The 12,931-nt window shown below is 47.6% G+C and overlaps 1 protein-coding gene across 1 annotated transcript in view; it reads right to left on the bottom strand.

Annotated features, from left to right (window-relative positions):
- The window catches only part of UBE3C (ubiquitin protein ligase E3C), a 112,835-nt gene that overhangs the window by 48,568 nt on the left and 51,336 nt on the right, over positions 1-12,931 (bottom strand). Inside the window, exons 14-15 of the mRNA XM_006143828.2 lie at positions 4,690-4,794; positions 2,175-2,262 (exon numbers count right to left, since the gene is read on the bottom strand). Coding sequence (XP_006143890.1) covers positions 2,175-2,262; positions 4,690-4,794 — 193 coding nt within the window. The remainder of the gene's footprint in view (positions 1-2,174; positions 2,263-4,689; positions 4,795-12,931) is intronic.

Here is a 12,931-nt window from a genome sequence, read left to right as displayed (position 1 = left end):
ACATGTGTGCCCAACATCCTGAGGGGGAACAGAGAAGGGAATGTGGAGTGGCTGCCTCCCCGGCAGGGTGATTTCTCACTCTCTCTCTTTCTCCAGCAAGCGCACATGCCCTATGGCAAAAAAAAAAAAAAACAACTTTAAAAAAGAAAATAAAAAAGGGCTGCAACATCTAGCCTGGGCAAGGAGGAGGCTGCACACCTAGGGCTATGTAAGTGCACTCTGCCCTGCTCACAACCAGGCCTCCTGACGACACCTGTCAGAACGTGTCCCACCTGTAAGGGGCACGGTCACATGCGCTGTGAACACAGTCGGCCGGCACACGCAGCAGGTCTGCCGCGTGTCTACTGATGGCCAGGCAGGGCCAGTTGGACTCCATGCAGTGCCGCTCCCCACACCTCTGGCGGCAGTGGCCCAAGGACACCAGAGTGCAGTGGCAACTCAAGCGGCCTCTACTTCCTTCCTTCCTTTCTTTTGCTATAGGGCACGTGCACTTGCCAGAAAGACAGAGAGAGACAGAACGTGAGAAATCATCCCCGGGGGGATGGCCATGCCGCAATCCCTTCTCCTCCATTCTCCTCTCGGGATCTTGGGCACGCACGCACACGCGCCCGACGTGAGTTTAAGCCACCGGGGCCGCCGCGCGAACCACAGTCAACTGCATGGGAGCCAGCGACATAGTCATTATGCCAACTGCTGATCCCGTAAATCCATAACTTCACATTTATTTTATGATAAACTTAAGTAATTTCTTTCTTTCTCCAGGTATCCTATTTACATTAATTTGTACGACTTCTAGGGCGGGGGGATGGCCATGCCGCAATCCCTTCTCCTCCATTCTCCTCTCGGGATCTTGGGCACGCACGCACACGCGCCCGGCGTGAGTTTTTTAAGCCACCGGGTCCGGGACGCGAACCGCGGTCAACTACGTGGGAGTCCAGCGACACAGCCATTACGCTAACTGCTGGTTCCCAGCTGGTCCCAATCTTAACCCTATAATTTTTTTTTTACTTTCTGACCTTACAGATGAATTACACAATTGTGTGACAGTAAGTGAAAATGTTTACGTGAAAACAAAACAAAAAGGAGCTACATATAAAACAGCATGATAAATGAGGAGCCAGTCAGGATAAAGAGGGCCATGACCGTCATGGCAATTAAGACGCCTTAGGGTGGGCCAGACCCTGGCCCCAACAACAAAAACAGACACAGGCCTCCTGAAATACTCAGCATCGAGCAGAGCCGGCTGCATTTCGTAGGCCCGGCACCATCTCAGGGCGTGTGAGGCAGTGTGAGGGAAGGATTGGTGCAGGTAAGCACAGCTGCTCTTCCCTCACACGCCCACCCGCTGTTCTCAGGGTCTGGTGCGCCGGGTGCTGCCTTGCAGAGCCCACTGTCCTCCAGCCTGCCCAAGCCAGGGAGCACTCTGGGATGTCAGCCTCCGCGAACTGGAGAGCCAACACTGGAGAAGCAACTTTTGTAAGGAAAAAGTTTCACATCACACAGCAATTTATGTTAAAAACATCTGGGTATGAACCTATAACAGCACAGGGTAACATCGTAAAGCTGGGCCCCTGTTCACTGAGGCAGAGACAGACCACAGTTGGCACAGTGACGGCCACTCCTGCCAAGCCCAACATTGCCCCTCCTGGTGTGGAGTTAGACGCCAAGGTCCACCCCTTCTATTTCTTGCAAAAAAGTCAACATTATCATTTTAAAAAACAAAAATTATCTCTCTTAGCAGTTCTAAGAGAACAGGAAAGGACAAACCTCAGATAGAAACTATTGGCAAGTCAATTTTTAACCAAAACATGAAGCATCTATAAAACATTAAATTCACATAAGGTTCTAAAGCCTAGTTTTCACTAAAAAACAAAACAAAACAACAAAAACAAAAAAAAAACACAAACCAAAAAACTAGTTAAAAAGATTCTCCTAGTTTTTAGTAAACTCTAACAGTCAACAGCAACCGTCCAAAGTACACCTCCTACGGTGGAGACAGGAAGGTTTCCAGAGCACAGAGCTCCCACACTCAGTAGGAGACGGAAGCCTAGTGGACTCCCTCACTCACGGAGAGCAGAAACTAAACAGGGGAGAAAGAACAGAGGCTGGACGGGCCCCAGGGAGACGGCTGTACCTGCAGCTCCTGGCGAGCCCACGCACCCAGCACAACTCACCGTCCAGGGCGGACTGCAGCGGGCCGATCCTCCCCATGCGCCGGAAGCTCCACACATGTCTGGACGCTGGCACGTACAGCTGGCTGACCTGGGGACGACAGCCTCATCAGCACTTCCTGTGTCCTGGCTCACTCTGCCCTGCTCACAGCTGAGCAGAACCGATGTTCGCCCCCCTCCCCCAACAGGCTGGGCTCCTGGCGGACCCAACGTCCCCAGTCCCAGTTGGATCTCTCTCACACACCAGTTACCCTGTAACACTTCCACAGTGGAGTACTTCCCAATCCTTCCCAAAGAATCCCTTAGTTGCTTTATTTGATGAAGCGCTGTATCCGGACACAGTAAAATATCTTAATAACTGCTTTATGAAGAGAAACCATCACACCTAAAAAAACTAATCTCTAATTTTTTTAAGAATTGTTTTTCTTTTATTTATCATCATTGTTATTTTCAATTTGACCAGAGTGAAATACAGAGAGAGAGAGAGAGAGAGAGAGAGAGAAAGCAAGCCGCCGGTCTAGGACTCGAACCACAGTTAGACGTGGGGGAGTCCAGAGCCCCCAACCACCACACCACCTGGTGGCCCAAAAAAACTACCTTCTCACTATTATAAAAATTCACTTTGTAATGTATTTTAAAAACTTGGTTGAATTAGCATCCATATTGGCACAGTATACTTTTACTCAAGTTCTTAAAGATTTGTCAGTTCCTCTCATCCCTTCCTTTTGACACTTGCCGCGTTTAATAGACCAACAGCTGCTGTCTCAGTTTCCCTGTGGCCTTGGCCGGCTGCACCCTCACAGGGCTGTCACCCCGCCCCTGTCTAGGAACCTGGGGTTAGAGCTGGAGATCCCACGGTACCCATCTGACTCTGTGGCTGAAGTGTTTCCCAGGAGGCACCCCTGCTGCTAGCTCAGCCAGGTCAGAGCTGCTGGCAGGGCAGCGTGCACCGGCAGCTCAGCTCAGCCACGGCATGCACACGCACACACCCCGCGAGCATCATCCCGGGTGCTGCCGGGCTCCACTGACGTTTCCCCACCTCCCGCAGCCCTCTCTGGAGTGAGGAAGGCGTGCAGTGTGGTTTGTACTCTAGCTCCAGACCCTGGTCTCACGCGCTGCTTCGCCGGTGGCCTGGGGCGCAGAGGGATGGAGAGCCAGCGCTCTAGTCCAGAGCCGGTGCCTCCAGAGCCGGTGACCATCGTGGGAACAACACTAAGCATCTGGGGCCCAAGGCACGGGTGGGCTATCGTGTGGTTACTTCTTTTTTTCTAAATAGTTTTCAAAAAATGCCTGATGAGGCTCTGGTTCTTTCTGACTTCCAGAACGAACTCGCACAGCTAAACGCCTTTGCCGTCCCCTGCTCTGCGGCCATTCTTACTGCAGCTGTTCTCATGGAAGGGCCACTGGCCAGCCGGGCCCTCCAGGGGGCCCAATCCTTCTGCACGACCCTGCCTCCCTGCCACCCTCAGACACTCCACGCAGGACTGGTCGCGCTCTCCTCAGACAGAGAACCAGGCTGTGCGCAAGGACAGTTTATTTTCCATGGGAAATGTTGTTTAGAGTTCTTGTCTGGACCTGGAACTTCCTCTTTTTTTTTGGAGAGGTTTTTGCTATAGGGCATGTGCACTCGCCAGACAGAGACAGAGAGCGAGAAAGCAAGAAATCACCCCCCCGGGGAGATGGCCATGCCACAATCCCTTCTCTTCCTTCCTCCTCTCGGGATCTTGGGCACGCACGCACACATGCCTGGTGTGAATTTAAGCCACCGGGTCTGGGACGCGAACCGCAGTCGACTTCGTGGGAGTCTAGCGACACAGCCATGACGCTAACTGCTGGCCTTAAGGACCTGGAGCTCCTCACAACCGCAGTACTAACCTCTCTTTCTGGACCTTGTCACAGCACAGCTAGAGGCTGGTGATTAATGTAGAGGTAATAAAGGGGTGCTCATGGAACTGCGCTGGAACACTTGTGCTTCCTCTCCTCCCACTCATCTCTGTCACCCTGACTTCTCTATACACCCCCACCTCCTTTCTGGTGCCCACCTCCAGGTTCTAAAACTGATAAGGTCACAATTTTTCCTGAAAAACAAAAATGAAAATACCTCAAACCCTCAGTTAATGGCATTTAAATGTCTTCTGATATACCACACCGCTCAACCTGCTTCAGACTAGACCTTAGTAAGATTCAAACTCGTCTCTGCCCTTCTCGGTACTGAACGTGAATTTTTAATTAATACCAAGAAAAGCAAAATCATTTCCAACCCCAATAAAGAATGATTAGGCTTTAAACTGAGGTTAAGAAGTGGAAGCTGGGACATGTTAACAGATTGGGAATGGCTGTCCTGTCAACAGCACTGCCCCGTGTCCACTGTATGACCTGAACGAGGAAGAAGGTTCGCACCTACACCGAGTTCCATCCAAAGTGGAGGGCCACACACCTTTAATGCATTCAGTCACCTACCCAGGAAGAGAAAAGCTGGGGCAACGTCCGTGAGAGGGAAGTGGTTTCCCAGTAATACCTTGTCTGCTTTAATGTCCTCTTGCTCTGAGAGCCAGTGATTTGGAGGGCAAAAGTTTCTCCTGGTGTCTCTGGACTTGAGCATCTTCACCAGGTTGGTGATAACCTGCAGAGGAAGGCAGCGTGTCACCCAAACAAGCTCCGAGCTGCAGGCACACAGCACAAGCAGCAAGCAGGCAGGTGGACGCGGGAGGAACACGCACGGGCCTCCACGTCCACGTGCAGGCGAGGAGGCCTGCTGTGCATGGAGACTGCTGTGAGCACAGCCCCCGCCGCAGATGCGCCTGCACCGACAGCGAGCGGGCACGGGAGACAGTGACGCAAAACTGAGAGAGGTTGCTCATCTGCCCTCCAAGGGACGACCCACCCCGTGTGGCAACTCTGAAACACGCCTCCCTTCTTTTCCTGAGAAACGCCAGAGAAGGGCGGAGGGGAAGCATTCTAGACGTGCCTTCTGCCTGCTGAAGAGTGACATTCCCGGCACTTCCCTGCAGCCAGGCTGCGTTCCACATTGGCCCTCGGATTCCAGTCCCACTCCTGGATGAAGTGTCCTCAATGGCCCCGCTCCTATGGCTCCTGCCACGGCATCGTAGCTCAGTCCTAGGTTGTCCCTCCTGGAGGGACAAAGGCTTCTAGCTGGCCGTGGAGTCAGCTCTTCCTGAACAGCACCCAACCAGGCACCCACGAACCTGGTAGGTAGTTAATGACTGACCTGGGATCAGAGATCGTGTGCGATTCTTATAAAACACGGCTAGAGATCTAATCGCACTGTCTATTTAAAAACATCTGAAGTCATTTTGGGGGTAGGCAGGTGATGTGGTGGTTAAGGTGCTGGGCTCCCACCTGGAAGACTGCGGTTCGAGTCCCAGACCTGGCGGCTTGCTTCCTCATTTTCCCTTTCTCTCTCTCTGGCCTAAGCAAATAATAATAACAAAATAAACTATTTATTAAAAAAAAAAAAATGGGTTTCTATTGAAGAGAAATGTACCAAGATAATTAAACATTGCTAAAAATAAATAAAAAAAAACCAAGCTTGTTGATGAGCCTTAAAAAAGAATGCCAGTGAAAATGTTGGACACCTTAGATTCTAATTTCAGATAAAAACCAAATCAAATGTCTTAACACTGCCTCTTATAAAGAGCTGTAAGTCTGGCGTGCGGGTTGAGGTGCTGGACTTCCACGTGCTGACTGTGGTTTGAGTCCTGGACCTGGTGGTTTCCTTTCTCCCTCTCTCTCTGTTTCTCTCTGGTGAGCACACACACCCTACTGCAAAACTTAAAATAATAATAAAAGGACTGTAAGGATGGGGCCAGCAGGTGGTATGAAGGGTAAAGGTACTGGACTCCCACGTGGCTGACTGTGGTTCCAGTCCCAGACCTGGCAGCTTGCTTTCTCACTTTCCCCTCCTCTCTCTCTCACTGCCCCTCTCCAGTAAAATTTAAATAAATAAATAAGTAAAGTTAAATAAACTAATCCTTAAAAAAAAAGAAGAAAGAAAAAAAAGAATGGTAAGTCTGTCTTGAATACTACATGGCGCATAATTTTAAAAAGTAAAATGGGGGACCAGCAGATGGCATCATGATTATATCACAGGACTCCCATGTAGTCGACCACAGTTCAAGTCCTGAACCTGGCAGCTTAAAACTCACACCAGGCACGTGTGCATGCATGCCCAAAATCCCAAAAGGAGAACGGAGGAGAAAGGGCTGCTGAGGCCATCCCATTGGGGCAGTCTCTTGCACTCTATCTGAGGTCATCCCATTGGGGCAGTCTCTTGCACTCTATCTCCGTCTCTTTCAGTCTGTCTGGTGAGCACATGTACCCTACAGTAAAACTCTAAAACAAACAAAAAAATTGGACAAAAAAATAAATAAAAATAAAATTGAAATGCTTTTGTAGAAACTACATACAATATACCTAAAAACTCAACTAAGAAAATTTTTTTCCACATGATAAACTATTTTTCCACTAAGTATTTTTTACTCTTTCAAGTTTGCTATAGGGCATGTGCGCTGGCTGGATAGAAAGAGAAAGTGAGAAATTACCCCCAGGGAGGTGACCAACCCACAATCCCTTTTCCTGGATTCTCTTCTTGGGGTTTTGGGCGTAGACACATGTACCTGGAGTAATCTTCAAAACACTAGGTATGGGGTTCGGGAAGGGCAGTCAGCCACATGAAATCCAGCTTTAACCACACCACCTGCTGATTCCTTTCTTCTGAATTTTAAGTAAAAATACACATTCTAAGAAGCCACAAGGAGCAGTGTGAAGAAGAGGCAAGAACAACCCCCAGACTGATCAAAGTCTGCACTTGCAGCACCCTCCACGCCCAGCGCCCATGTCCCTCCATTCAAGAGGAAGGCTGAAGGAGAGGCTAAATTAGATGAAGCCAGGGCCAGCAGGTAGCATGGTGGTTAAGGGTGCTGGATTCCCACATGGCTGAACACAGTTCGAGTCCTGGACCTGGCGGCTTGCCTTCTCACTCGCCCCCCCACAATCCCCTCTGATAAAATTAAACAAGTAAACACATAAAGTTAAATAAAAAAATGCTTTAAATTAAATTTTAAAAGAAGATGAAGCCAAAGTGAAGGAGGAACCAAGAAAGCCTGCAAGGTGGACTGTGTGACCTGCTCCTCCACAGCCAGAGCCTGGGCCTAAGAAGGCCTGCACCGCCCGGGGAGAAGGTGTTTTTTGGGAAAGAGAAAGGGACAGGCTGTTGCCGGCAAGGACAGGAATGTGCCTACAGAGAACGGAGATGCCCAAACAGACCAGGCACAAGGATGAAGGTGCTGGAGAAAAAGTGTGTCTGTGATGCCTGTCCTGCTGACTGTGCAGTTTGAAATCCTAGCTTTTATCAAGTTTGGTAAAAATGCAAAATTTTGTTTTACCTTTTTTTTTTAAGCTATGTCATCAGCACAAAGAATACTTCATCGCTTTTTTTTTTTTGGAAGGGGCATTTGTCACTACTAGAATGTCTCTGAAGCTGGATTGATTTGGATAACATTTTTTTCTTGTAGTTTTTTGTTTTATTTTTGAGAGATTTTTCCTATAGGGTGTATGCACTTGCCAGAGACAGGGAAAGACAGAGAGAGAAAGCAAGCAATCACTCCCAGGGGGGATGGTCACGCTGCAATCCTTTCTTCTCCATTCACCTCTCAGGATCTTGGGCATACATGTACACACACCTGGCATGAGTTTCAAGCCGCCGGGTCAGGGACTCAAACGGCAATCAGCCACATGGGAGTCCAGCGCCTTAACCACTATACCACCTGCTGGCCCCTCCATTCTAGTTCTGAGAGACTTCCTCTTGGCTCCCAGGAGGAGGGATTCCCATCCCTGATGTTGGTGCACACAGCCACCTTGGCACAGATGCCCTGAGGTGTGGAAAACAGAATTGCTTTTTATGTGCTCCACCTCTCTGCCTTCAGCATAGCCTTAATTCCCTTAAACAAAAGACCTGTTAGGACCGACCACAAAAAATTGGTTACCAGTATGTCAGGCAGTCTAGACTTTGCAATCACAGTTGATGGCCTCCTTCAAAAGAGGGGCAGTTCCTTTTCTATACTGCTGGGCCCTCAGGTTGGTAATGCTGCCATTTTGATTTCCTGAAAGTCAGGGTTGGCTCAAGCAAAGTTCTTAAACAACATGCTAAATGTGAAATGTCAATCCTCACCCTAAACTCTCTCTGTTCAGAGCATCAAATGAAGACTTCCTTGGGTTTTACAGTGCTTTCACAAGGCATGTGCACCCTATGGCAAAAACCCTAAAATAAACAAATAATACCTTAGGTTAAATGCTCAGAAACTAATAATTATTTAAGTAAATACTTGGAAATGCACACAATTGTTGCACATGCTCCATGATGTACTACCTGAAATAAAAATAGGTGTTATTTATAAGCCAGTTTTACACCCAACATTGAAGAGATCAATAAGGCCCCCTTGGAAGCAGTAGGTGGTGTAAGGGTTATGTCGCTGGGTCCCCACGTATCCTGACTGCGGGGCTGAGTCCTGGATCTGGAGACTTAAACTCAGGCTGGGTACATGTGCGTATGCGCCCAAGATCCTGGGAGGAGAACGGAGGAGAAGGGATTGCAGCACGGCCCTCCCCACTGGGGCGGTGGGGGGAGGTTTCCTCATTTTCTGTCTCTGTCTCTCTCTTTCCTGGGAGTGCACACACCCTATAGCAAAAATCTCTCTTTAAAAAAAAAAAAAAAAAAAGAAAGAAAGAAATATAGCGACCCCTTAAAAACAAACGGAAAAAAATCACACTTTGATAGCTGTCCCTGTTGAAGATTATAAGCCAACAGGCACTGTTTTCACAAGATGCCTGAGCATCTGAGCTCACTGGTCACAATGATCCCAAGAAAATCTCGCTTAACTGACCTTGGAGAAACATGCCCTAGCATTACCCATACCACCGTATCATAACATAACACACATGTGACACGACATGGAAGGCGACTGGGGAAAGAAACCACACTGTAATATACAGGAATCACCTCTCTATCTTAATCCTGGTATGTAAACTCTGCCAGGTAAACCAAGAAGCTCAGCTCATTCTTCAGAAAGCTCAGTGCAAAGCACATGTAAGATCACACAATTTACAGGCAGTAAATACATCAAATGAGAATTATTTTTAATTTGACTTAATAGCGAAAAAGATATTAAAGTGAAATATGACAGAACTGGTCACACAGCTCTGAGAACACTATCTCCCGGGAGAAAGACGGTTTTCCTGAAGTGACTACACGGCAAGAGGGTGTGCACAGCTCTGCCCATCCCCATGCTCCGCTGCCCTGTCTCCGGCGAGTGTTCATCTCTGTCACGACACCGTGACCCTGCAGGGACAGGAGCTCGGGCTGATCCACTTATGATCCCCGGGTGCAGGCTGAGCCAGGGTGTCTGGTAAGGGGAGAAACCACACCCTGCCCTATGGCAGCGCAGACTACCTGGCTGGATGCTGTTGGGAGGGTCGGCCAACGCAGGCCTGAGTCACCACTAATTAGAGCTGGTTGTGTGGACCGTGACAGAGCCCTTAGGGCTATCACTTGTTCCAACTGTTCTATTTTGAAAGATGACAGTATTTTCTAGTACATGTTTAAAACACTACAAAGTTCATTGTTAAAGTATCCATTTTAAGCAGTAGTTGGAAAATAAAACAGAAACAAAGACGGAAAAAGACATGGCCCATTTCAACGGGAGCCAGCCACGGCCAGCCATGCTGCATGGCACCTGCAGCTGGCATGGACAGTTACCAACTGCTGCAGGGAGCTGGACCCGACACAGAGGCTCCAGCCTGCCGGCTGAGGACAGACTGGCACCTGCACAGCTGCCCAGGACCTAAGAGGCTGGAAGGAGGGGGTCTCGCCATGACCAGACCCCACGGAGGCTGCTAGTCTCTCTCCTTCTCTCTCTGGTACACATTTTCATGAAGGCATAAAAAGCTGTTTTGAAAATAAAATTAGACAAATTAACACCAAGAAAGTGAAATTCACTCATACCCTATAAGGGGACCTCAAGAGTTCATGGGAAATGGAATGTAAGCATGAGCTTATTTTAATGTAAGAAAATTTCTGAAACATGGGCTGGCTCTGTGGCCTAGTATTTAAGGCAGTTGGCTCCCAATGGCTGACTCCAGAGTTCAAGTCCCAGACCTGGCAGCTTGAGAGATATGCTGGTGTGTGTCGAGTACGTGTTCAGAATCCCGGAAGGAGAGGGGAGGGGAATGGACTGCGGACAGACCATTCCCAAAATGTGTGTGTGTGTGTGTGTGTGTGTGTGTGTGTGTGTGTGTGAGAGAGAGATGTCTTTTCTCACTGTATCTCTTGGCAAGCACATGTGCCCTCTGGCAAAATTTTAAAAAAATTGGGGGGAAACATATGCGTCGGTTGGCCACAATATTCAGTTTCCACAAGTTTTCTATGGATCCCCCAAGAGATCGCTCTCCTCTCTGCACAGTTCGTACGGGTCAGAGAGGCGCAGGACCCTCGCCCCCCTCCCCTGCCGACTGTCCCTGGAGGTAAGCCCATAAGCTTGGTAGCAGCACACGAAGACCTACCGAGATGGGACCGCCTCTGCCCTCGTGGAGCTAACGCAAGCCCGGCTATAAATTACACTTCGAGAGGAGTTTATAAATTTGATGAATGCATAAACTGTTTTAGTAGTGTCAATGCAGGGCTTAGAAAATGACCTCAATTCTTACAGTGACAGAGAAAGATGACTCTATCCACTTAAAATTCTATGTCCTGTGACCAGCCAACAAAGCCTCTCTCACAAATTAGTTCGAGAGGACCATCATAAGACTGAAAAAGGAAAGCAGCCGGTGTTGAAAGACTCAGGTCTCATCACTTGTGGCAACTCTGCCGAAATCAACGGAAGGCAGGAAGTCACGGCAAACAACTTTTACATTCTTTGGTTAATTCTACCTTGAATTCTTCAACTCAAATTTGGCAGTGTAGGGACCAGCAGTTGGTGTAATGGCTAGGTCGCTGGACTCCCATGTGGCTGACTGTGGTTCAAGTCTCGGACCCAGTGGCTTAAACTTACGCGGGGCGCATGTGCGTGTGTGCCCAAGATCCCGAGAGGAGAATGGAGGAGAAGGGAATGCGGCGTGGCCATCCCCCCTGGGGGGTGATTTCTCACTTTCTAGCTCTCTGTCTCTCTCTGTTTGTCTGGCAAGCGCACGCTCCCTATAGCAAAAACTTCTCCAAAAAAAAAAGAAAGAACCAAAAAAACAAAAAACCAGCAATGTAATGTATGAAAAATGCTGATGAAGTTTTGTTTCAGTGCCTTTCAGAGTGAAGGGTGTGGAGCAGCGACTGGCTCTCCCACTGTGGATCAGGACGCTGTCTGGGAAGCGCCCACCTGTACCAGCTGGATTAACATGTGTAAAGCACTTAGAATGCTAGCTGAACAGTAACCACTCAGGTGTAAGTTCTTATTATTTCATAGGAGAGATTTTTTTTCCCCAAAAGGAAAAATAACCAGTTATTCAAAGTTTGTGTCTCAATTCTTATTATTTTGGGGCTCAGCCCAGTAACAGGTAACATGAAATGATTCAGGGGTTATACTTTTTGGCCAAAGAATAGGAATCCTTTCAAAAAATTATCTTTGAAAAATTCTACACTGAAAAGACCTCTAACCTTTCATGCTTGATTTCAGACCTAAAACGACCCTCTACCTGAAAGAGAGAAGGGAGCTCCTACCCTAATACGTCCAGTGTCATGACCAACACAGTAGCAATGAGTCATCAGGAAAGAGTTCACTACAGAATTTTCATTTACAGCTAAAGCTAAACAAAACAGGGCTCGGATTGCAAATACCTCATATTATTAATAAATTCGGAGACTTCAAAGTCCTAAAGATAAGCCTGTCATACAAAAATTATGAAACTTTTAATAGCTGCTATAAAACAATGAAATTATCTGATAGTGTACACAAAACCTGATATCCTACTTAATGGAAAACTTTATTTAATAAAGATCCCAAAGACTAATTAAATACTGAAAGGAAACACATATGCTACCATAATGTCTACACTGAGCAAAGGATTACTGTTGAATCGTAAGTTTACGTGGGTGAGATCGCTTTTTTTAGCTAGAAAAGATGGAAAATGGTCAGTCTTTACGAAGGGACAGTAAGGACTGTGTGACCTCGAGTTTACTTTAAAGGACCAGAGTGGTAGGTAATTAAAATAAATTGAGCAAACATATTACATCAATCTGCACAAATTATAACTCCAACGAGGCATTAGTACTGTATCCAGTGCTATCAGAACATTATCAGTTACTCTCCCTGCTGCTAATGCTCTGGCTCGTAAGAGAAACGTGTTGTAAAACCAGGCGAATGGGCTGCAGAGAGACTCTGAGGACTTGTAGGATGAATAAGCATTCCTTAATTAGCCCATCAGGTTAAGTGCAAGCATTAATGGGCCTTTCCTAAAGTCTAGTTTGACATCTCTCTCCAAACATGGCCAAGAAGAAAGTTCCATTAGCAATATTAATACAAGCTTAGTTGATCATTTTCATTCAATTAACTTCTTTCAATTAAATAGATCGCTTGACAAAAGCAGTGATAAAAGACCCACAGGGAGGGCTGATGACTCCATGGGAACATTAGTGTGCGAGAGGTCGCGAAGACTAAGCGGGCCGTAAATCCAGCATTCAATTTGGGAAATGCGCTTCGTCTGCTCTTGCTCCTTTAATGAGCAATTTTAGCTGACTAGCTGTGTTTGCTGCAGAG

This window comes from Tupaia chinensis, unplaced genomic scaffold (genome assembly GCF_000334495.1).
Source record: "Tupaia chinensis unplaced genomic scaffold, TupChi_1.0 Scaffold000110_1, whole genome shotgun sequence".
NCBI lineage: Eukaryota > Metazoa > Chordata > Mammalia > Scandentia > Tupaiidae > Tupaia > Tupaia belangeri.
Note: the sequence above shows the minus strand (reverse complement) of the source record. Positions and strands in the feature narration are given on the sequence as shown.